The 27,446-nt window shown below is 41.3% G+C and overlaps 1 protein-coding gene across 1 annotated transcript in view; it reads left to right on the top strand.

Annotated features, from left to right (window-relative positions):
* SLC6A5 (solute carrier family 6 member 5) overlaps positions 1-21,119 on the top strand; it is a 146,265-nt gene extending 125,146 nt beyond the window's left edge. Inside the window, exons 15-16 of the mRNA XM_073658226.1 lie at positions 13,382-13,549; positions 15,136-21,119. Of these exons, the coding sequence (XP_073514327.1) occupies positions 13,382-13,549; positions 15,136-15,291 (324 nt within the window). The 3' untranslated portion in view covers positions 15,292-21,119. The remainder of the gene's footprint in view (positions 1-13,381; positions 13,550-15,135) is intronic.
* Positions 21,120-27,446: the final 6,327 nt, after the last annotated feature.

The raw sequence follows: 27,446 nt of genomic DNA, 5'->3' as shown, positions 1-27,446 counted from the left end.
ATGCACATCATACACATACAGCACACATACACATCATACACATACAGCACACATGCACATCATACACATACAGCACACATACACATCATACACATACAGCACACGTACACATGCAGCACACACACACATCACACATACAGCACAGCTTTAGTGCACATGCAGCACACACAGACAAATATATTGTATCTGGAGGAAAATAAAAATCCAGCGACTATTGACTGACAGGTCCTACATTGTATACGGCACAATAAGAACTATCTCTGCACAATAGATGAGGATACAGCAGTAATATGTCATTTTCTCTCCAGCCGAAATCAATACAAATAAAAAGTCCAGATTCTAAATACCAGAGATATTGATATTCACACAATACCAAGATGGTAATGATTGCCGAACGCAGACTATAGGGCGACTTATGCCGGGCAATGTCTGACAAAGCCGGGAGGAGATACAGTATGGAACTAACCTGTCCTGAGACTTCTCACATCCTTCATATGGGGTCGGCCTGTTTAACAGCTACAAGTACAATATGTCATTGCTGCTCTGACCACAAGATGGCACCAAAATACTTTGTGGCTCCTTTTCCATTGACTGTGGATTTCTAGGCGGAGGACCCCTTGTAATTATGTTATACACTGGATTTTTTGCTGCTAGTGAAAATTATAATGTTCTAAATTTAAAATTAAATAAAATCTTATTGTACCCCCTCCATCACCAGTAATTTCCTCAACAATATAGACTTATGCACGTTATCTGATAATTTATGGTCTAAAACATTTTAAGAAGTCTGTGTGCGTATCCAAGGTGCTGCTGATTTCATTAGCTGATATATCAGCACAGCTTCTATCCTGCACTTATTTCCTTTTCTTGTGCTTTCCTCCTTATTTATAGCCCGTTTTCGCTGCCCTCCATGAGAAGTTATATGCTTTCTTCCCTGTCCTCAGTGTGGAAATCTGTGTTCTACCACCTGAATGCTGGTATTTCTAATACTGAGGGAAGGTAGGGGGAGCAGAGATAGGCATCAGAACCAGAAGCTCTGATGGATTTGAACTATTTTTGCTGATCACTCAGCTAGATAAAGGAGTTACAGACACTCTGCAGCATGAAAATGGTACAATTTTTTTTTAATGAAGACTATTTATAAATTTCCTTAACTTTGCATTTAGAAAGCAAATTAACAATATAAAACAATTCTGCGTGAAGGTGTATAAAGCTAGTAATAACCAGCATCTTATATTTTTACTGAAAATTAAATCTAACTAGAAGAATACGGCGTTTCTGGTGCCACGGAGAGCTCATCTGCATACTTTTGCCCGTGGAGCATCACCAGTACAAGTCCCTACAAAAGCTGCAATGAGAAGCAACACCGTCCAGATGTTTGATGTGGGTGTAGTTCCTACTTTCAGACACTGGGTGTCGGCAAAGAGCAACCAAAAATACATAATATCCGTGTATATGTCACCATGGAGGGCTGTATACTGTATCTATAGGGATGCCGCCATTCTGTGCATTTATAATGTCTGCTCCTCGATTGCTTCATTAATTAAGGATCATAGCCAATATATATAAAAAGATGAAAGACAAAAGGGATCAATGCGATGTACTGGGAGGACGATATATACCACAACTTTATAACACACGACAATTATAATACCGCTATACATTGCTTACAATTAATTCTGCACCTTTACATTTATAAGCCAGAAAAGAATTTAATCTCTATTTAATTCCCTCACCTGAAGCTTGTAATCAAATATTAAATAGATTGTAAATATCTGAAGTTACAAACCTGCTGTGTCCCTATGACAACACTTCCTGGCCCTGTACTCTGGTAGCTCAGTGTTATCATAGACTGACAGAACTTAGAGATGAAAGTTGGGTTTGATAGTAACCATAAGAATATGCATAGTAGCCAATGAAATGCTGGCGTGCAGGGTCAGTAAGTGTTGTCATGGGGACATGGGCAAGAAGTGTTGTTTAGGGTGACAGGGAGGAAGAAACGTTGTCATGGGAACACATACAACATTAAGTGTTGTCGTATAGACACAATCCAGCTCCTCGCTACAACTGGTTATATGATAGATAGAGCAATGTCTTGCAGTAGCACAGAGTATTTCAGGAGAGGAGCACGGTGATCTGGTGGAAAGTCATGGAGTGAGAGAAATTTAGTAAAAGTGGCAGAGTCTTCCAGCAGCGCAGAGTATTTCAGGATGGAAGAATAATATAGTGGTAGGAACTGTGTACTAGTAAAGAAAAACGAGTGGCCATCATTACTTTAAGAAATGAAAGTCAGTCAGTCTGAAAAATTGGGAAAACTTTGAAAGTGTCCCCAAGTGCAGTTGCAAAAACCATCAAGCGCTACAAGGAAACTGGCTCACATGAGGATCGCCCCAGGAAAGGAAGACCAAGAGTCACCTCTGCTTCTGAGGATAAGTTTATCCGAGTCACCAGCCTCAGAAATCGCAGGTTAACAGCAGCTCAGATTAGAGACCAGGTCAATGCCACACAGAGTTCTAGCAGCAGACACATCTCTACAACAACTGTTAAGAGGAGACTTTGTGCAGCAGGCCTTCATGGTAAAATAGCTGCTAGGAAACCACTGCTAAGGACAGGCAACAAGGAGAAGAGACTTGTTTGGGCTAAAGAACACAAGGAATGGACATTAGACCAGTGGAAATCTGTGCTCTGGTCTGATGAGTCTAAATTTGAGATCTTTGGTTCCAACCACCGTGTCTTTGTGCGACGCAGAAAAGGTGAACGGATGGACTCTACATGCCTGGTTCCCACCGTGAAGCATGGAGGAGGAGGTGTGATGTTGTGGGGGTGCTTTGCTGGTGACAATGTTGGGGATTTATTAAAAATTGAAGGCATACTGAACCAGCATGGCTACCACAGCATCTTGCAGCGGCATGCTATTCCATCCGGTTTGCGTTTAGTTGGACCATCATTTATTTTTCAACAGGACAATGACCCCAAACACACCTCCAGGCTGTGTAAGGGCTATTTGACCAAGCAGGAGAGTGATGGGGTGCTACGCCAGATGACCTGGCCTCCACAGTCACCAGACCTGAACCCAATCGAGATGGTTAGCACAGATTTCCACTGGTCTAATGTCCATTCTTTGTGTTCTTTAGCCCAAACAAGTCTCTTCTGCTTGTTGCCTGTCCTTAGCAGTGGTTTCCTAGCAGCTATTTTACCATGAAGGCCTGCTGCACAAAGTCTCCTCTTAACAGTTGTTGTAGAGATGTGTCTGCTGCTAGAACTCTGTGTGGCATTGACCTGGTCTCTAATCTGAGCTGCTGTTAACCTGCGATTTCTGAGGCTGGTGACTCGGATAAACTTATCCTCAGAAGCAGAGATGACTCTTGGTCTTCCTTTCCTGGGGCGATCCTCATGTGAGCCAGTTTCTTTGTAGCGCTTGATGGTTTTTGCAACTGCACTTGGGGACACGTTCAAAGTTTGCCAAATTTTTCGGACTGACAGACCTTCATTTCTTAAAGTAATGATGGCCACTCGTTTTTCTTTACTTAGCGGCTTTTTTCTTGCTATAATACAAATTCTAACAGTCTATTCAGTAGGACTATCAGCTGTGTATCCACCAGACTTCTGCACAACACAACTGATGGTTCCAACCCCATTTATAAGGCAAGAAATCCCACTTATTAAACCTGACAGGGCACACCTGTGAAGTGAAAACCATTTCCTGTGACTACCTCTTGAAGCTCCTCAAGAGAATGCCAAGAGTGTGCAAAGCAGTCATCAAAGCAAAAGGTGGCTACTTTGAAGAACCTAGAATATAAGACATATTTTCAGTTGTTTCACACTTTTTTGTTAAGTATATAATTCCACATGTGTTAATTCATAGTTTTGATGCCTTCAGTGTGAATGTAAAATTTTCATAGTCATGAAAATACAGAAAAATCTTTAAATGAGAAGGTGTGTCCAAACTTTTGGTCTGTACTGTACACATTAAACATTTACAGCACACATACACATCATACACATACAGCACACATACACAGCATACACATACAGCACACATACACATCATACACATACAGCACACATACACATCATACACATACAGCACATGTACATATACACATACAGCACACATAAACATCATACACATACAGCACACATACACAGCATACACATACAGCACACATACACATCATACACATACAGAGCACATACACATCATACACATACAGCACACATACACATCATACACATACAGCACATGTACATATACACATACAGCACACATAAACATCATACACATACAGCACACATACACATCAGACACATACAGCACACATACACATCATACACATACAGCGCACATACACATCATACACATGCAACACACATACACATCATACACATACAGCACACATACACATCATACACATACAGCACATGTACATACACACATACAGCACATATACACATCATACACATACAGCACACATACACAGCTCAAATACACATCATACACATACAGCATACATACACATCATACACATAGAGCACACATACACATTATACACATTCAGCACACATACACATCATACACATACAGCACACATACACATCATACACATACAGCACACATACACATCATACACATACAGCACACATACACATTAAACATTTACAAGCACCCATACACATAATACACATACAGCACACATACACATTAAACATTTACAGCACACATACACATCATACACATATAGCACACATACACATCATACAGATACAGCACACATACACATCATACACATACAGCACACATACACATCATACACATACAGCATACATACACATCATACACATAGAGCACACATACACATTATACACATTCAGCACACATACACATCATACACATACAGCACACATACACATCATACACATACAGCACACATACACATCATACACATGCAGCACACATACACATCATACACATACAGCACACATACACATCATACACATACAGCACACATACACATCATACACATGCAGCCCACATACACATAATACAGATACAGCACACATACACATCATACACATATAGCACACATACACATCATACACATACAGCACACATACACATCATACAGATACAGCACACATACACATCATACACATACAGCACACATACATATCATACACATACAGCACACATACACATCATACACATACAGCACACATACACATCATACACATACAGCACACATACACATACATCACACATACACATCATACACATACAGCACACATACACATCATACACATACAGCACACATACACATTATACACATACAGCACACATACACATCATACACATACAGCACAATACACACCATACACATACAGCACACATACACATCATACACATACAGCACACATGCACAGCACACACATACAGCACAATACACATCATACACATACACATCATACACATACACATCATACACATACATCACACATACACATACAGCACAATACACACCATACACATACAGCAAACTTACACATCATACACATACAGCACACATGCACAGCACACACATACAGCACAATACACATCATACACATACAGCACACATACACATACAGCACAATACACATCATACACATACACATCATACACATACATCACACATACACATACAGCACAATACACATCATACACATACAGCACACATACAAATCATACACATAAATCACACATACACATCATACACATATAGCACACATACACATAATACACATATAGCACACATACACATCATACACATACAGCACACATACACATCATACATATACAGCACACATACACATCATACACATACAGCACACATACACATCATACACATATAGCACACATACACATCATACACATATAGCACACATACACATCATACACATACAGCACACATACACATCATACACATACAGCACACATACACATCATACATATACAGCACACATACACATCATACACATACAGCACACATACACATCATACACATACAGCACACATACACATCATACACATACAGCACACATACACATCATACACATACAGCACACATACACATCATACATATACAGCACACATACACATCATACACATACAGCACACATACACATCATACACATATAGCACACATACACATCATACACATACAGCACACATACACATCATACACATACAGCACACATACACATCATACATATACAGCACACATACACATCATACATATACAGCACACATACACATCATACACATACAGCACACATACACATCATACACATACAGCACACATACACATCATACACATACAGCACACATACACATACAGCACACATACACATCATACACATACAGCACACATACACATCATACACATACACATCATACACATCATACACATACAGCACACATACACATCATACACATACAGCACACATACACATCATACACATACAGCACACATACACATCATACACATACAGCACACATACACATCATACATATACAGCACACATACACATCATACACATACAGCACACATACACATCATACACATATAGCACACATACACATCATACACATACAGCACACATACACATCATACACATACAGCACACATACACATCATACACATACAGCACACATACACATCATACAAATACAGTGCATATACACATCATACACATACAGCACACATACATATCATACACATACAGCACCCATACACATCATGCACATACAGCACAATACACATCATACACATACAGCACACATACACATCATACACATACAGCACACATACACATCATAAACATACAGCACACATACACATCATACACATCCAGCACACATACACATCATACACATACAGCGCACATACACATCGTACACATACAGCATACATACACATCATACACATCCAGCACACATACACATCATACACATACAGCACACATACATATCATACACATCCAGCACACATACACATCATACACATACAGCACACATACACATCATACACATACAGCACACATACACATCATACACATACAACACACATACACATCATAAACATACAGCACACATACACATACATCACACATACACATCATACACATACAGCACACATACACATCATACACATACAGCACACATACACATCATACACATACAGCACAATACACACCATACACATACAGCAAACTTACACATCATACACATACAGCACACACATACAGCACAATACACATCATACACATACAGCACACATACACATACAGCACAATACACATCATACACATACACATCATACACATACATCACACATACACATACAGCACAATACACATCATACACATACAGCACACATACACATTGTACACATACAGCACACATACACATCATGCACATACAGCGCACATACACATTAAATACATACAGCACACATACTGTACACATGATCCACATACACATCATACACATAAATCACACATACACATCATACACATACAGCACACATACACATCATACACATATAGCACACATACACATCATACACATAAATCACACATACACATCATACACATATAGCACACATACACATCATACACATATAGCACACATACACATCATACACATACAGCACACATACACATCATACACATACAGCACACATACACATCATACATATACAGCACACATACACATCATACACATACAGCACACATACACATCATACACATACAGCACACATACACATCATACACATACAGCACACATACACATCATACACATACAGCACACATACACATCATACATATACAGCACACATACACATCATACACATACAGCACACATACACATCATACACATATAGCACACATACACATCATACACATACAGCACACATACACATCATATACATACAGCACACATACACATCATACATATACAGCACACATACACATCATACACATACAGCACACATACACATCATACACATACAGCACACATACACATACAGCACACATACACATCATACACATACAGCACACATACACATCATACACATACAGCACACATACACATACAGCACACATACACATCATACACATACAGCACACATACACATCATACAAATACAGCGCATATACACATCATACACATACAGCACACATACACATCATACACATACAGCACACATACACATCATAAACATACAGCACACATACACATCATGCACATACAGCACAATACACATCATACACATACAGCGCACATACACATCATACACATACAGCACACATACACATCATACATATACAGCACAATACACATCATACACATACAGCACACATACACATCATACACATACAGCACACATACACATCATAAACATACAGCACACATACACATCATACACATACAGCACACATACACATCATGCACATACAGCACACATACATATCATACACATACAGCACACATACACATCATACACATACAGCACACATACACATCATACACATACAGCACACATACACATCATGCACATACAGCACAATACACATCATACACATACAGCACACATACACATCATACACATACAGCACACATAAACATCATACACATACAGCACACATACACATCATACACATACAGCACACATACACATCATGCACATACAGCACAATACACATCATGCACATACAGCACACATACATATCATACACATACAGCGCACATACACATCATACACATACAGCACACATACACATCATACACATACAGCACACATACACATCATGCACATACAGCACACATACACATCATACACATACAGCACACATACACATCATAAACATACAGCACACATACACATCATACACATCCAGCACACATACACATCATACACATACAGCACACATACACATCATACACATACAGCACACATACACATCATACACATACAGCGCACATACACATCGTACACATACAGCATACATACACATCATACACATCCAGCACACATACACATCATACACATACAGCACACATACATATCATACACATACAGCACACATACACATCATACACATACAGCACACATACACATACATCACACATACACATCATACACATACAGCACACATACACATTATACACATACAGCACACATACACATCATACACATACAGCACACATACACATCATACACATACAGCGCACATACACATCGTACACATACAGCACACATACACATCATACACATACAGCACACATAAACATCATACACATACAGCACACATACACATCATACACATACAGCACACATACACATCATACACATACAGCGCACATACACATCATACACATACAGCACACATACACATCATACACATACAGCACACATACACATCATACACATACAGCACACATACACATCATACACATACAGCACACATACACATCATACACATGCAGCACACATACACATCATGCATATACAGCGCACATACACATCATACACATACAGCACACATACACATACAGCACACATACACATCATACACATACAGCACACATGCACATCATACACATACAGCACACATGCACATCATACACATACAGCACACGTGCACATCATACACATACAGCACACATACACATCATACACATACAGCACACATACACATCATACACATACAGCACACATACACATCATACACATTCAGCACACATGCACATCATACACATACAGCACACATACACATCATACACATACAGCACACATACACAGCACACATACATATCATACACATACAGCGCACATACATATCATACACATACAGCACACATACACATACAGCACACATACACATCATACACATACAGCACACATGCACATCATACACATACAGCACACATACATATCATACACATACAGCACACATACACATACAGCACACATACACATCATACACATACAGCACACATGCACATCATACACATACAGCACACATACATATCATACACATACAGCACACATACACATACAGCACACATACACATCATACACATACAGCACACATGCACATCATACACATACAGCACACATGCACATCATACACATACAGCACACATACACATCATACACATACAGCACACATGCACATCATACACATACAGCACACATACATATCATACACATACAGCACACATACACATACAGCACACATACACATCATACACATACAGCACACATGCACATCATACACATACAGCACACATACATATCATACACATACAGCACACATACACATACAGCACACATACACATCATACACATACAGCACACATGCACATCATACACATACAGCACACATGCACATCATACACATACAGCACACATACACATCATACACATACAGCACACATGCACATCATACACATACAGCACACATACACTTCATACACATACAGCACACGTACACATGCAGCACACACACACATCACACATACAGCACAGCTTTAGTGCACATGCAGCACACACACACATCACACATACAGCACAGCTTTAGTGCACATGCAGCACACACAGACAAATATATTGTATCTGGAGGAAAATAAAAATGCAGCGACTATTGACTGACAGGTCCTACATTGTATACGGCACAATAAGAACTATCTCTGCACAATAGATGAGGATACAGCAGTAATATGTCATTTTCTCTCCAGCCGAAATCAATACAAATAAAAAGTCCAGATTCTAAATACCAGAGATATTGATATTCACACAATACCAAGATGGTAATGATTGCCGAACGCAGACTATAGGGCGACTTATGCCGGGCAATGTCTGACAAAGCCGGGAGGAGATACAGTATGGAACTAACCTGTCCTGAGACTTCTCACATCCTTCATATGGGGTCGGCCTGTTTAACAGCTACAAGTACAATATGTCATTGCTGCTCTGACCACAAGATGGCACCAAAATACTTTGTGGCTCCTTTTCCATTGACTGTGGATTTCTAGGCAGAGGACCCCTTGTAATTATGTTATACACTGGATTTTTTGCTGCTAGTGAAAATTATAATGTTCTAAATTTAAAATTAAATAAAATCTTATTGTACCCCCTCCATCACCAGTAATTTCCTCAACAATATAGACTTATGCACGTTATCTGATAATTTATGGTCTAAAACATTTTAAGAAGTCTGTGTGCGTATCCAAGGTGCTGCTGATTTCATTAGCTGATATATCAGCACAGCTTCTATCCTGCACTTATTTCCTTTTCTTGTGCTTTCCTCCTTATTTATAGCCCGTTTTCGCTGCCCTCCATGAGAAGTTATATGCTTTCTTCCCTGTCCTTAGTGTGGAAATCTGTGTTCTACCACCTGAATGCTGGTATTTCTAATACTGAGGGAAGGTAGGGGGAGCAGAGATAGGCATCAGAACCAGAAGCTCTGATGGATTTGAACTATTTTTGCTGATCACTCAGCTAGATAAAGGAGTTACAGACACTCTGCAGCATGAAAATGGTACAATTTTTTTTTAATGAAGACTATTTATAAATTTGCTTAACTTTGCATTTAGAAAGCAAATTAACAATATAAAACAATTCTGCGTGAAGGTGTATAAAGCTAGTAATAACCAGCATCTTATATTTTTACTGAAAATTAAATCTAACTAGAAGAATACGGCGTTTCTGGTGCCACGGAGAGCTCATCTGCATACTTTTGCCCGTGGAGCATCACCAGTACAAGTCCCTACAAAAGCTGCAATGAGAAGCAACACCGTCCAGATGTTTGATGTGGGTGTAGTTCCTACTTTCAGACACTGGGTGTCGGCAAAGAGCAACCAAAAATACATAATATCCGTGTATATGTCACCATGGAGGGCTGTATACTGTATCTATAGGGATGCCGCCATTCTGTGCATTTATAATGTCTGCTCCTCGATTGCTTCATTAATTAAGGATCATAGCCAATATATATAAAAAGATGAAAGACAAAAGGGATCAATGCGATGTACTGGGAGGACGATATATACCACAACTTTATAACACACGACAATTATAATACCGCTATACATTGCTTACAATTAATTCTGCACCTTTACATTTATAAGCCAGAAAAGAATTTAATCTCTATTTAATTCCCTCACCTAAAGCTTGTAATCAAATATTAAATAGATTGTAAATATCTGAAGTTACAAACCTGCTGTGTCCCTATGACAACACTTCCTGGCCCTGTACTCTGGTAGCTCAGTGTTATCATAGACTGACAGAACTTAGAGATGAAAGTTGGGTTTGATAGTAACCATAAGAATATGCATAGTAGCCAATGAAATGCTGGCGTGCAGGGTCAGTAAGTGTTGTCATGGGGACATGGGCAAGAAGTGTTGTTTAGGGTGACAGGGAGGAAGAAACGTTGTCATGGGAACACATACAACATTAAGTGTTGTCGTATAGACACAATCCAGCTCCTCGCTACAACTGGTTATATGATAGATAGAGCAATGTCTTGCAGTAGCACAGAGTATTTCAGGAGAGGAGCACGGTGATCTGGTGGAAAGTCATGGAGTGAGAGAAATTTAGTAAAAGTGGCAGAGTCTTCCAGCAGCGCAGAGTATTTCAGGATGGAAGAATAATATAGTGGTAGGAACTGTGTACTATGAAGAACACAGAGTATTTAAGGAAAGGAGTGTACTGATCTTGCGGGAAGTCACAGACACAGTGCAAGGACTCCAAGCAGCGCAGAGTATTTCAGGAGAGGAGTGTACTGATCTTGTGGGAAGTCACAGATACAGTGTAGGATCTCCCAGCAGCGCAGAGTATTTCAGGAGAGGAGTGTACTGATCTTGTCGGAGGTCATAGACACAGTGCAGAGTCTCCCAGCAGTGCAGAGTATTTCAGGAGAGGAGTGTACTGATCTTGTGGGAGGTCACAGACACAGTGCAGGTACTCCCAGCAGTGCAGAGTATTTCAGGAGAGGTGTCATAATTGTGTGATAACTCATGTGATAATGGCTGCTTGTGAAAGGAGCAGTGTGGTACTGTGAAGTACATGCAGGTTATAAGTAATAGATGCAGGGGCTCCTCGCAGCACAGAGTATTTCAGAAGATGCATTGATTGGACAGAACAGTGCTCCTAGTGGCCATGATAAGAGGTGACACTTTAGGTGTGTGGGCTATCTGTGCAGGATGATTAGGCTGGGACATGATAGGAGGACACCGGGGTAAATCTGCCGGCGGTGCGGTTCTGCATTATTCGCCCTCGCAGGTTTTGCGTTACAATGTGTCGCCACCTGATGTGTTTCCCTCTTTGTCTTTCAGTTCATCCTGTGCTTCAGCTTCTACCAGTGGGAGCCCATGACTTATGGCAGCTATCACTACCCCACGTGGTCCATGGTCCTCGCGTGGCTGATGCTGATCTGCTCCGTCATCTGGATTCCGATCATGTTTGTCATCAAAATGCATCTGGCGCCGGGCAGCTTCATCGAGGTAGCGGCTCCGAGCGTCTCAATCATTAGCCGCGCTCTGGTTTTGCATACTAAATACTGATTATTTCTGCCCATTGCAAGACAAAAATAAAATGAGATTGTTTCTTCCAATAAGCAGAGAACAGCTGGATTATAAAAAGATTACAGCGCACTTTGTCATGGCCGTGCACCTCGCCAAGCGCACTGTCCCCAGCCTAATCCACCGCGTTTACCACTTTTCACTTGGGAGGTCGAGGAGTCAAAATGGCAATTTAGCGGAGATTAAAAATAACGACATTAGAAGCTCAATTTATTTTAATAGTGAATAAACCAATAATTGTTCGGTTTATGACGCCCCCTCCCCTGATTCATCCGCAGCAGACATGGAGGCCGTTCTTCTTCGCGTGCACCTCGGTGGAGAACGATCATTCGCAGATAATTAGAATCTCAGGTTTCTTATTTAGCTGGGTTTGCATACATCGGGGGATTATCAGGAACACAAATTCAATTACTTTGAAGCCCCCACTGTCCGGGCTACTGGATTCCATAATTAAGGAAAAAGTGGATGTGAAGCTTTCGTTAAGAATCGGAAATCAGATCTAATAGATTTCACTTAGGTTCCTCTGGGATAGACACGTTCTCCTGGTGGTCCATTGACTTATTACTGATTGTAGAATGTGGTTATCTTCCCTAGTTTAGACTACTACCCCTATTCCTGTACTACTACCCTCATAGTGGCAGATAACACCAATGCGATGGAGTTCAGGAGGTGCAGAAAAGCCTGAACTGCCATAACAACCAATATGGAGGTAGCCCAGGCAAATGGCCAAAGTCAACGATGAAGATGATAGAAATTTAGTGGCAAATTAAAGCCCAACCCCAAGAAATCGGGCCCTTTTTTCATTTCGGGGTCCTCTTCTTAGGACTTGTTGTATCAAGCTGTTTTATGAAATAGGCTCTTTGCTCTTCCATTGTTCATTGAACTCATTGGATTGAAACCCATTGATACCTAATGAGACCTGCAAATGTCCAATGAAACCAATGGGCTTCCAAGAAAACTAATAGATACCAACTAAAATCAACAATGTCCTACAAAGTCAATGGATTCATTCTGGTACCAACCCAAAAGTTAGACGTTTGGTGATGGCATGAGGGAATGGGGACTATGGTGGTGCAAGGAAGTGGTGGACAATTGAGACCCTGTTCCCTGGAATTTCAGATTAGTGCTAGAAATTATTTACTGCCCATTGACTAAAAACTTTCCATTGAGTCTTGGATTGGCTTAGAATGTTATGATGAGTTGGAACTTTTCGTGACCGAATTATTACAAAAGTGAAATACCCTGCAATAGTCGCACAATGGATGGAGATTACTCAACAGTGGTCTTCCAGCCCTGTCCTAAACCCATCCACCTATTTGGGAAGAGCTCCCCTAATCTAGACAAGGTTTTCCGGGATGGATTTGCAGTTCTCTCAGATCTTCTTCTGTCAGAAGACCACCCCTCTAGAAGACCATTTTGCTGGCCTTGGAGAAGCTTCTAGATAAGTTACCTAAAGTTACCAACATTTTACTCTTTACTAACCTGACACTTTTGTTCTCACCTTGCAGAGGCTGAAGCTGATCTGCTCTCCGCAGCCAGATTGGGGTCCGTTCCTGTCCAAACACCGTGGAGAACGTTACAAGAACATGATAGACCCATTGGGCACCTCTTCACTTGGCCTGAAGCTTCCTCCTAAGGATATGGAGCTGGGAACACAATGCTAGTACATATGGTGTCTGTACCTCTGTCGTACAGGCTGCCCACATTCCTCATAACATCCGTCGTCTTCTTCTCCCGTAGCCGACAGTGCAGGTGGCCTCTTAGATAAACAGTAGGATCCCTTGTTGCATGCTATAGCCAACACCTAAACTGACCGCCTTGCACATTCGTTGCTTCTCTATATTGTCCACAACCTTTTGTTTGACTGCCAAATATCAGCAGTGCCTCTGACGATGATTGTCCAGCTGCAGTAAGTAATATTATTTTATAGTAGTTGTTCCTACCATGATATAAGAGTATTGTATAGAGTGTGAGCTATCTCATTGTAAAGCCAAGAACATCCTTTATTTAGTCCATCGTCAATGGGTAACACAAAAACGCATCTTTCCTGCCAGCCCAGAGTGGTTGTGGTCTTCAGATCTTCAGATGTCTGGAGATACAGGTCCAAATCATATGTTATGGTAGTAAACTGTACTGGGTTAGAGTTCTTGGAGATAGTCCACTACTCATAATGGTGGCTTCAACAGGTCAACTTTCTGTTGGCATGGCATCGTCAGGTCAATGGAGGAAGCCTTTAGGATCGTTGGTGATAAGTGGATAAATGATGTATTAATGCTCATCTAAGTGGCATCCTCAAGGAAGGAAAGTTCTTCAAGTAGATATCGTCTTGTAGATCTGCCATTAGCGGTCATCGAATGAGTGGTGATGGTTATACTGGAGCTTAGAGTCTAAGAAATTATCTAAGGAAGTCAATTAGTCGAACAAGGAAACATCTTTTAAAATCTAAACAAGTCCAGTTGATGTTGGTTTACTTTTACTTGCGACCTGAAAATATGATAAAAAAAACATTATAGACTGGTCCAAAAACTTCTCATGGCACAAACGCTATGGGGCTTAATAGTCTTAGAATGGACCAAACATTTTATGAATTGTCCTTGTTGGGGCTATTTAGGCTCAATATTGTCTCCTCCTCAACCTCTTCGGGTCATTCTTCTGACCAATACAAGCAATGACTTTGCCTATAATTTACACTAAACGTTGCATATCGGTTTGCACATTTGCCATGGGCTACTAAACTAATTATTGGTGAGTGGAATGACCCTTTAATGCCTAAATAACTAAAAGAATCAAAGAAATTTTGAAAATCCCAACAACTTTTATGTTAAACCTTATATTACTCTTTCCTTCTTGCTGTATATACATGCAACTATTATTATTTTGCTTTCTTCCTGTCTTTCCTCTTTGCAGGGTCTTTCCTGTTTACTATGCAAAGTAAAAATTGCCCTTTCACCTCTAACAAGCCATCAAATAATGGTTAACGTTGATGGACGTTTAGTTCATTGGACAAATGGCAGAACTATGGGTTAATAATGAGTCTAATTCGACCCCAATCCCCATGTTATAGCTGGAGGAAATCAGCCGTTTAATATAAATGTATCACAACGATAGACTCAGATTGACTTAATTGGACTTTATAATGATTCATTCTTTAAGTCTTGTCGTCTTGTAAAGACAGCCTATTATATTTTCTTAGGAGGGCATGTTGAGGTAATAGAGGGGATCCACTTATTGAGACCCCACTATGTAAATAGTATTGTTACGCCCATCTAAAAGGGCTGTTTCAATGTTTATTGAACTTGGTGGATGCCCATTGAATCCATTAGGTGTCCAGTGAAACCAAGTGAAAACCACTGAAACCAGTAGGTGTCCAGTATACCAATAGACATTCGGTAAGACCAGTGGATGCCCAACTGAGACCTATTAATCCAATATATGCCCATGGAAACCAATGGATGTCCAATGAATTCTATAGACATTCAATAAAATTAATGGCCATCCATGATGCCCATTAAAACCATGTGATATCTGAAGACATCAATGGATGCTTATTGAATCCAATGAAACCAGTAGGTGTCCAGTATACCAAGAGACATTCGGTAAGACCAGTGGATGCCCACTTAATCCAGTGGATGGCCAATAAAACCAACTGAGACCCATTAATCCAATATATGCCTATGGAAACCAATGGATGTCCAACGAATTGTCTAGACATCCAATAAAATTAATGGCCATCCATGATGCCCATTGAAACCCTGTGATGCCTGAATACATCAGTGGATGCTTAATGAAACCAGTATATGTCCCATAAACCAAATAGATGCCTAATAAAACCAGTGTGGGTCCATTAAAACCAGTGGACATCTATCAAACCCAATGGACATCCACCAAAACAAATGGTTGTCAAATGATAATAGCAGACGCCCATTGATATAAAAAGACATTCAATTAAACCAATGGATGTTCATTGTAACCAATGGATGCCTAGTAAAACCAATGTGCACCCATTAAAACCAATGATGCTTAGTTATTACCCAACAAAATGTAAAAAAAATCTTAATTTTACCTGCAGCAGATGGTTTGCAATGGACAACCATTTTTGTTGATTTGCCAAGTGCTAATCCTGTGTCTTCCATGAGACGGTTCAGAATATTCTGAGCCGATCGGCACATTCCCGCATTCTTCACTTTACTCTTTTCATCCATTTCTTGACCCCCCCCTTTTCCTAGAAGCCATTATATAGTTTGTGCCTAATTTTCTATAGTCGCTCCGATACGTGCACCTAGTAGTAGATGATCCCGTTCTTTGATGTGGTGTTTAGTATTGACCTCTCCTCCCCCGATCCCTTTCTGTCGTCTTTCTATAATAATAATATATTCTATGTGTTATTCCGTGAAGAAAACAAATAGCGGCCAGCTCTGTCTATATATTATATATATAGTTATATTAATGTTTATGGACATCTTTCTCCTGTACCAAGCCATATGTGTGTGTATATAACGTCTTGACCTATACAGATGACTGTTGGAACAAGGTTCAAGTGGCTCTACCGGGATTTGCTTGATTTCTAGCATCAGATAATAGTGAGAGGTTGGTTGGGCGACCAAAGTCAAAGGAATTCAATCTCATGAAACGACCAAAAATAGTGTTTGACCAGCAAAATGTCTGTAGACTTCATGATTATAAATCCAAGCAAGGAGCAAATATTTAGTAAAAGGGGGCCCTTTTTGGGGATCGCCTACATCAGGTTTAATTTGGTCAGAGTATCCTATTCTTATGTAATGTCCCCTGGATCAATGATACAAGTTGACCGACCCTCAACTTTCTGATCTTCTTAATTGTAAAATGGTCACTTTTTTGTGAGGTCCTAATGATGTAAATGGACTGAACCCCTTGAAAGTCAACCCAGACATTAATATATATATATATATATATAACCTGACCCCATCTTATTGATGCCTCTGTACAGTGCAATTGAACCCTTACACAATTTTTTTTTTAAAATATGTCCGTAATGTGGTGCAGTGCATTAGCGATTGCGTCTTACCCAGTTTTCAGCGCTGCTCCACTCCACTTCTGGCCACTCTGAGTGCTCCTCTCCTCTCCTGACTCACACAGGGTTGTGAGCGAATGAGACTCAGAACAAGGCTCCATAATCTTACATTGTAAAAGTGACTTCTGTTCCACACATAAACCCCTGTGTGACCCGGAGAGTCTGATTTCAAGTCATGTGGCTTAGAAGAGGAGTGGAGTGTCGCTGAAAACGGGAGAAGGCGACATAGACTTAAAAAACAGCCAAAATGTAAGTGCATGACGCCAGTAACTTTGGGAATTCATTCTTAGCCACCTATAAATTTATGAATATGAAGTACACCCCTCACTCAAGATACGGATTCTTCTCATTGATCCAAACTGACTGATATATTAACCTATCCAATTGACAAAATACAAAGTATATACTCTGACCCCAGATTTATTGGTGGTTTTATATGTAGAACCTGGACCTTCAACTTACCCGAAATTAGGGATCTATGGGAAGTGACCCCTAAATGTATGAGAAATTACCTCCTAACCTATTAATTTATAACTACACCCTTAACCAGTGATGTATACAAAGTGACCCCAATTTATTAATATATATCTAGATCCTTAATCCTTATTATATGAGGAGTGACCCCCAACTCATTAATATATAAGTAGACCCCTAATCGCTGATATATGAGAGGTGAGACACAATTGCCTGATATATAACTATACCCCTAATAATCAATATATGGGAAGTGACTCTAATCATTAATATATGGGAAGTGATCCCAAGATATTATTTTATAACTAGACCCCAAATCATTGATTTAAACCTACACCCCTAATCATTACTATATGGGAAGTGACCCCCAAACTCACTGATACAGAATTTTACCCCTAATAATTTATAATATAACTAAACCCCTAATGACCGATAATGGCACCATAGTATTGGGGAGAAGGGCCTCCTCTTTTCTGGATCTTCTCCCAGGTGGATGTCATGAAGCACAGAGGGGTCGGCCCCCCGGCCCCCTCCCGATGTGGAGAGCTGCCCGGGGGCGTCAGTGATAGGATATACATGTGATTACATAGCGCACCTCTGTACAGAACACTGTCGCGGCTTCCATGCTTCCGCTTTTGCCTCTGACGTGCTGGAGGTTGTGGGCACGTTCCACTTTCATCACCTGCACCGGGTGACAGGACTGTTCCTGCAAAAAAACAACTCGAGATGTCACCTGTCCATATTTAATAAGCTTCAGATACTGATGGAAAACACAACCTCCTCCTCCGACTCTTCAGTACATCAGACGTGAGGATGAAAGGACACGTTCGCCGGCTGGGAGCAGCCACCGCTGGTTGTGGGTTACACTTCATGGAGAACTTGGCCTCATTTTGTGTCTTGTTTGTTGTAATATTCGTTAAATTTTCATTCACTTATACTGAAGGCACAAGAAAGGTAGATTATGTCACTCACTGATCTACCACATTCCAGATGTAGCAGCGCTGTACTGGTCACTTTATGGCAGAGCTCTGTTTGTGTAACAAATAATGATTTATGTATGGTTTTACATGGGACTGCGGGTGGACTTACTATGTCAAACTCTGAACACTGCTGAGTAACTTGGTAAATGCATTGCATTACTGATTTTTAATTATATCCTAGAGCTACGCTCACTATTCTGCTGGTGCAGTCACTGTGTACATACATTACATTACTGATCCTCTACTGATCCTGAGTTACATCCTGTATTATACTCCAGAGCTACGCTCACTATTCTGCTGGTGCAGTCACTGTGTACATACATTACATTACTGATCCTATACTGATCCTGAGTTACCTCCTGTATTATACTCCAGAGCTGCACTCTCTATTCTGCTGGTGCAGTCACTGTGTACATACATTACATTACTGATCCTATACTGATCCTGAGTTACATCCTGTATTATACTCCAGAGCTGCAGTCTCTATTCTGCTGGTGCAGTCACCGTGTACATACATTACATTACTGATCCTATACTGATCCTGAGTTACATCCTGTATTATACTCCGGAGCTGCACTCACTATTCTGCTGGTGCAGTCACTGTGTACATACATTACATTACTGATCCTGTACTGATCCTAAATTACATCCTGTATTATACTCCAGAGCTGCACTCACTATTCTGCTGGTGCAGTCACTGTGCACATACATTACATTACTGATCCTGTATTGATCCTGAGTTACATCCTGTATTATACTCCAGAGCTGCACTCACTATTCTGCTGGTGCAGTCACTGTGTACATACATTACATTACTTATCCTGAGTTACATCCTGTATTATACTTCAGAGCTGCACTCACTATTCTGCTGGTGGAGTCACTGTGTACATACATTACATTACTGATCCTGTACTGATCCTGAGTTACATCCTGTATTATACTCCAGAGCTGCACTCACTATTCTGCTGGTGCAGTGACTGTGTACATACATTACATTACTGATCCTATACTGATCCTGAGTTACATCCTGTATTATACTCCAGAGCTGCACTCACTATTCTGCTGGTGGAGTCACTGTGTACATGCATTACATTACTGATCTGAGTTACATCCTGTATTATACTCCAGAGCTGCACTCACTATTCTGCTGGTGCAGTGACTGTGTACATACATTACATTACTGATCCTATACTGATCCTGAGTTACCTCCTGTATTATACTCCAGAGCTGCACTCACTATTCTGCTGGTGCAGTCACTGTGTACATGCATTACATTACTGATCTGAGTTACATCCTGTATTATACTCCAGAGCTGCACTCACTATTCTGCTGGTGCAGTGACACTGTGTATATGAATTACATTACTTATCATGTAGTGACCCTGAATTATAGCCTGTTTTATACCTCAGAGCTGAGTTTAAAATGTTGCAAGCTTCAGAGCTGAAATCTGCCAGCATTTCCAGCTTGTTCAGTGTCTGCACTGAGCCGATGATTTGCATCGTGTAAAGTGTCATCTTTATACCATTAACATTATGATAATGTTATGTGCTAAGATCTCTCTGCTCCTGGATTACTGTACTTTAGCTCAGATGTCCCACACGCTTGCTGACTGTTTCCAATACCAACCTGCAAAGCTGCTAATGCATCTCCCAGACTGGAACTCAGAATCAGTACAAACATATCACATGGCAAACATAAGATAATGTCAAATATTTACATGCAGTCCCATGTAACCTGTAAATAATGCATTGTACAATGACAGAACTGCTCCAAGTGAGAAATCAAAGTCTGCTCCACCTGCACGTGTAAAGAAGAGCAGCAGAAAATGTGGCTGTGAGCGACCAGTGATACAATGTGACGAGTCTGTGTCAGTAAGTCTTCCCTTAGTCCAGTACAAGTGTGAAATTCTATTTTCCTTGGAATATTATGGTATAAAGTCTATAGAGCAAATATCAGATGTTAGGATAGATATTACTATACTCAGATGGTGATATATATACACATGTAAATCGGACGTATCTATATATATATAGCTAGATAGTTTATTTTCATACCTGCATGAAATTCATGTCTGTCTCTGTGTGAACTGTGTCTAATCTGTCACTTATAACCTAATCTGTTCCATCGTTCAGCTGTGGTAAAGCTTGGCCATCCGGATCACGGGGTGTCAGGGTGGCGCATGGACTTACCTGCCTGGCTACAATCACAGCAGATTGGCACCAAATAGGCAAATGCAATAGGTGGTATTACTTAGAGGGGGTTTATTAGGGAGGGTCTGGCTTTTGTGTCCCCTAGCGATCAGCTTATTGCTGGGAACTTTTGCATCTGGGCCCCATTAAAAAAAACTGTAACAGGGGCCCCATCTACCATAGATAATACTGGTGTCTTCTTTCATGGCAGAAGGGTCTTTGGGCCACATCTAGGACTGCAAACTCTGCACCCCCTCTGGTTACATCCCTGTAATATATATATATATATATATATATATATATATATATAATGTAGTCAGCGATGTAGGACAGGGGAGGGGCGATCCCAGGACAGGCGAGGGGCAATCCCAGGATAGGAGAGTTGCGATCCCAGGACAGGCGATTGGCGATCCCAGGACAGAAGAGGGACAATGCCAGGACAGGCGATGGGCGTTCCCAGTACAGGCGAGGGGCGATACCAGGACAGGTGAGGGACGATCCCAGGACAGGCCAGGGGCGATACCAGGACAGGTGAGGGACGATCCCAGGACAGGCCAGGGGCGATCCCAGAGCAGGCGAGGGGCGATCCCAGGCCCGGAGAGGGACAATCCCAGGACAGGTGAGGGACGATCCCAGGACAGGTGAGGGACGATCCCAGGACAGGCGAGGGACGATCCCAGGACAGGCGAGGGACGATCCCAGGACAGGAGAGGTGCGATCCCAGGACAGGCGATTGGCGATCCCAGGACAGGAGAGGTGCGATCCCAGGACAGACGAGGGGCAATCCGCGGACAGGAGAAGTGCGATCCCTGGACAGGCGTGGGGCAATCCCAGGACAGGTGAGGGGCGATCCCAGGACAGGGGAGGGGCGATCCCAGGACAGACGAGGGGCGATCCGCGGACAGGAGAAGTGCGATCCCTGGACAGGCGTGGGGAAATCCCAGGACAGGTGAGGGGCGATCCCAGGACAGGGGAGGGGCGATCCCAGGACAGGGGAGGGGCGATCCCAGGACAGGCGAGGGACGATCCCAGGACAGGAGAGGTGCGATCCCAGGACAGACGAGGGACAATCCGCGGACAGGAGAAGTGCGATCCTAGGACAGGCGAAGGACGATCCGAGGACAGGCGAGGGGCGATCCTAGGACAGGTGAGGGGTGATCCTAGGACAGGTGAGGGGCGATCCCAGGACAGGAGAGGTGTGTTCCCAGGACAGGAGAGGGACGATCCCAGGTCAGGCGATGGACGATCCCAGGTCAGGCGATGGACGATCCCAGGACAGGTGAGGGGCGATCCCAGGACAGGCGAGGGGCGATCCCAGTACAGACGAGAAGCAATCCCAGGACAGGAGAGGTGCGATCCGAGGACAGACGAAGGGTGATCCCAGGACAGACGAGGGGCGATCCGTGGACAGGAGAAGTGCGATCCCAGGACAGTTGAGGGGCAATCCCAGGACAGGCAAGGGGCGATCCTAGGACAGGTGAGGGGCGATCCTAGGACAGGAGAGGTGCAATCCTAGGATAGGTGAGGGGCAGTTCTAGGACAGGGGAGTATAATAATTTATTATTTTTGTAAGCTATCCCCAGACCTATAAAGAATCCAGGAACATGGCCGATGTCAATTGAATCCCCCCAAAATTCATATTTTTGCAAATCTGAAACTTTCAGGAAATTCGTAACATTTTTGATTCCTTACAAATCCTTTCGCTCATCTGTAGCTGTTACCTTTAAAATAGCAACGTTTCCTAATCCAGATCGTGCTTTGTAACAATCCGGTCATGGGAACGTATCTTCAGGTAAGGTATCGTATGGATTAAGACCTCTACTGAACTACTGGACACAACTGCAGCTGACTGTTGTGTGACCCCTCTCGGCTCTACTCAATGCCCCCCTGTTTTCAAGCCCCTAATTGGCTCTTTTAGTGAGTGTAATTGTGTCCTCTGTGTGATGCACTTATACAAATTGCCTTGTCCTGATGTTAAATTGCCTTTAATTCCAGCCAGAATCATGACTATGTTAATGGCTATGCCGGAGCAGTTCAGAGGCAATGCTTACGCAAAAGAGTCAAATATAATTTTAATAATTTTTATTTGCTTTCAGAAGCACTTTCTGTAAAAAGAACATATTAGTAAATGTGTTGCTACTTTATACTGCTGAGTTTCTGCTACTTCCAGGAAGAGGGGGGGTGGGGCATCTGCTAACTCCTCCTCTTTCCAGATCCTGCACATGCTCAGTACATCACAATTGAATTTGATTAATTACTAGAGGCATTTCAATGCAATTTTATTCTGCTCCCAATAAGTGGAGTTGCAATTTAATATTTCACATTGGGAGGTTTATATATTGTCTATTTTTCCATTCCACATGAATATTTTTTGTCCTTTTCTACTTTTTTGAAACATTTCCCTGCATAATAATTTGCCTAAGAGAAGGTGGAAATATCTCCATAATTATGTCCTGACCGCGGCTGCGATGGACGACCCTGCGCTATGAGTGACTTGTTTTAGCCAGAGGTAAATGCAAAGCTGCTATTAGGATGAATATATTCCCTGCGCTGAGCGGTTACATTATGTGAAAAGCTGCAAATCTGAATTTTTTTTATATTTTTTAATCGATTGGTCGGTTAATTACAGTCCAAACAGTGTCATCCCTTTCCTGCGTTTTGTAGGTTTAAGTCTTTTAAGGGTAAAGATACATTTTATCAAGTTGATACAAAATAAAATAATAATAATAATAAATATAAATTTTCAAGATCCTCAATGGAAAACAAGTGCCCTTTTGCACAGAAAGGATAAATTAAAGTCAATTAAAGGGGTTGTCCAGTTTAATGGAAGGGAGGTCTTTTCTTTAGGATCCTTATCTCTTGGCCTTTACAAAGAGTGTGTCATGCCCTGCATTAAACAGGCAACTCATTGATGTGAATAGACATTGTGTAATGCCCAATTTTGCCAGTGGGGGCATTGCAGGGAAATTGAATACTTCTTGCCATTTGCACCATAGATTACAGATACTGTCCTTGGTGATGTGCGGACCCTTTTATTAAATAGGTCTTAAGCAGAAATCCCCTTAAATGCACTGAACATGGGTAACTTGATGTTAGAGGAAGGGCAGATTTGTTGAATAGGTAATCATTATATTGAATATATTTCCTTAATTATTTTGGTATCTCTGTGTATTAGGCACAGTAGGGGCGCTCTAAAGCATCATCATGTAGGTGAAGCTTTCAATGTCTGACTGTTGTGTTTATTACTTTTCTATGCTAAGGAATATTGAAGCATCCATCACTTGGTGGGTTTCGGCTCCTACATCGATCAGTTGTCAATCGTAGGTGCTGCAAATGTTGGGATACCAGCATGACTTAAATTATAGAGTAATTTTCTAGAAAAAAAAACAACTTATCTAGATGCAGACTCAAAATAATATAAGTTTACTGCCCCCACTTCCTCCCCGAAAAAAGGATTAAATATTTGTCTCCTTTAATTTGCCGCCTTAGGCATGGTCCAAATTCTTATCACTTAATTACTACTCGCTTAACCACATACTAATTGGAGCACTTGATTAATGCTTATTTCAGTATAGGTTAATGAGTCCATCATAGCAGGGGGTCTAAAGACTCAAAATAATATAAGCTTACTGCTTCTACTCCCCCCAAAAAAGGGTTAATTATTTGTCTCTTTTAATTTTGTCACCTTAGGCATGGGCCAGATTTTTATCACTTAATTGCTACTCACTTAACCATATACTAATTGGAGCACTTGATTAATGCTCATTGCAGTATAGGTTAATGAGTCAGGGGGTCCAAAGACCCTACATAAAAAGTCAGCAGTGCCATAATTGAGGGGTGGAAGTTGATGCTTTTATGAGCTCTCCCATCCACAAAGCAAACATGGTCCTGCCCCTGAGGAATTAGCAAGGGGATAGGAGGCACGGTTGTCCTATTTGCCCACCACGTTAATACTTTTTTGGCCGCTAGACTGGTATATGTTATATACAGTCATATGAAAAAGTTTGGGCACCCCTATTAATCTTAAGCTTAATGTTTTATAAAAATTGGTGTTTTTGCAACAGCTATTTCAGTTTGATATATGTAATAACTGTTGGACACAGTAATGTTTCTGCCGTGAAATGAGGTTTATTGTACTAACAGAAAATGTGCAATCTGCATTCAAACAAAATTTGACAGGTGCATAAGTATGGGCACCTCACCAGAAAAGTGACATTAATATTTAGTAGATCCTCCTTTTGCAAAAATAACAGCCTCTAGTCGCTTCCTGTAGCTTTTAATGAGTTCCTGGATCCTGGATGAAGGTATTTTTGACCACTCCTCTTTACAAAACAATTCCAGTTCAGTTAAGTTTGATGGTCGCTGAGCATGGACAGCCCTCTTCAAATGATCCCACAGATGTTCAATGATATTCAGGTCTGGGGACTGGGATGGCCATTCCAGAACATTGCAATTGTTCCTCTGCATAAATGCCTGAATAGATTTGGAGCGGTGTTTTGGATCATTGTCTTGCTGAAAGATCCATCCACTGCGTAACTTCAACTTTATCACTGATTCTTGAACACTATTGTCAAGAATCTGCTGATACTGAGTGGAATCCATGCGTCCCTCAACTTTAACAAGATTCCCAGTGCTAGCATTGACCACACAACCCCAAAGCATGATGGAACCTCCACCAAATTTTACTGTGGGTAGCAAGTGTTTTTCTTGGAGTGCTGTGTTTTTTTTGCCACCATGCATAACGCCTTTTTGTATGACCAAAAAACTCAGTCTTGGTTTCATCTGTCCACAGGACCTTCTTCCAAAAAGAAATTGGCTTCTCCAAATGTGCTTTTGCATACCTCAGCGGACTCTGTTTGTGGCGTGCTTGCAGAAACGGCTTCTTTCGCATCACTCTCCCATACAGCTTCTCCTTGTGCAAAGTGCGTTGTATAGTTGACCGATGCACAGTGACACCATCTGCAGCAAGTTGATGCTGCAGCTCTCTGGCGGTGGTCTGAGGATTGTCCTTGACTGATCTCACCATTCTTCTTCTCTGCCTTTCTGATGTTTTTCTTGGCCTGCCACTTCTGGCCTTAACAAGAACTGTCACTGTGTTCTTCCATTTCCTTACTATGTTTCTCACA

Source organism: Phyllobates terribilis, unplaced genomic scaffold (genome assembly GCF_046119375.1).
Source record: "Phyllobates terribilis strain yellow unplaced genomic scaffold, ASM4611937v1 Scaffold_13__5_contigs__length_258822181, whole genome shotgun sequence".
In the NCBI taxonomy this organism is placed as follows: Eukaryota; Metazoa; Chordata; class Amphibia; order Anura; family Dendrobatidae; genus Phyllobates; species Phyllobates terribilis.
The sequence above is the reverse complement of the archived record's forward strand: the minus strand, read 5'-3'. Positions and strand labels throughout refer to the sequence as shown.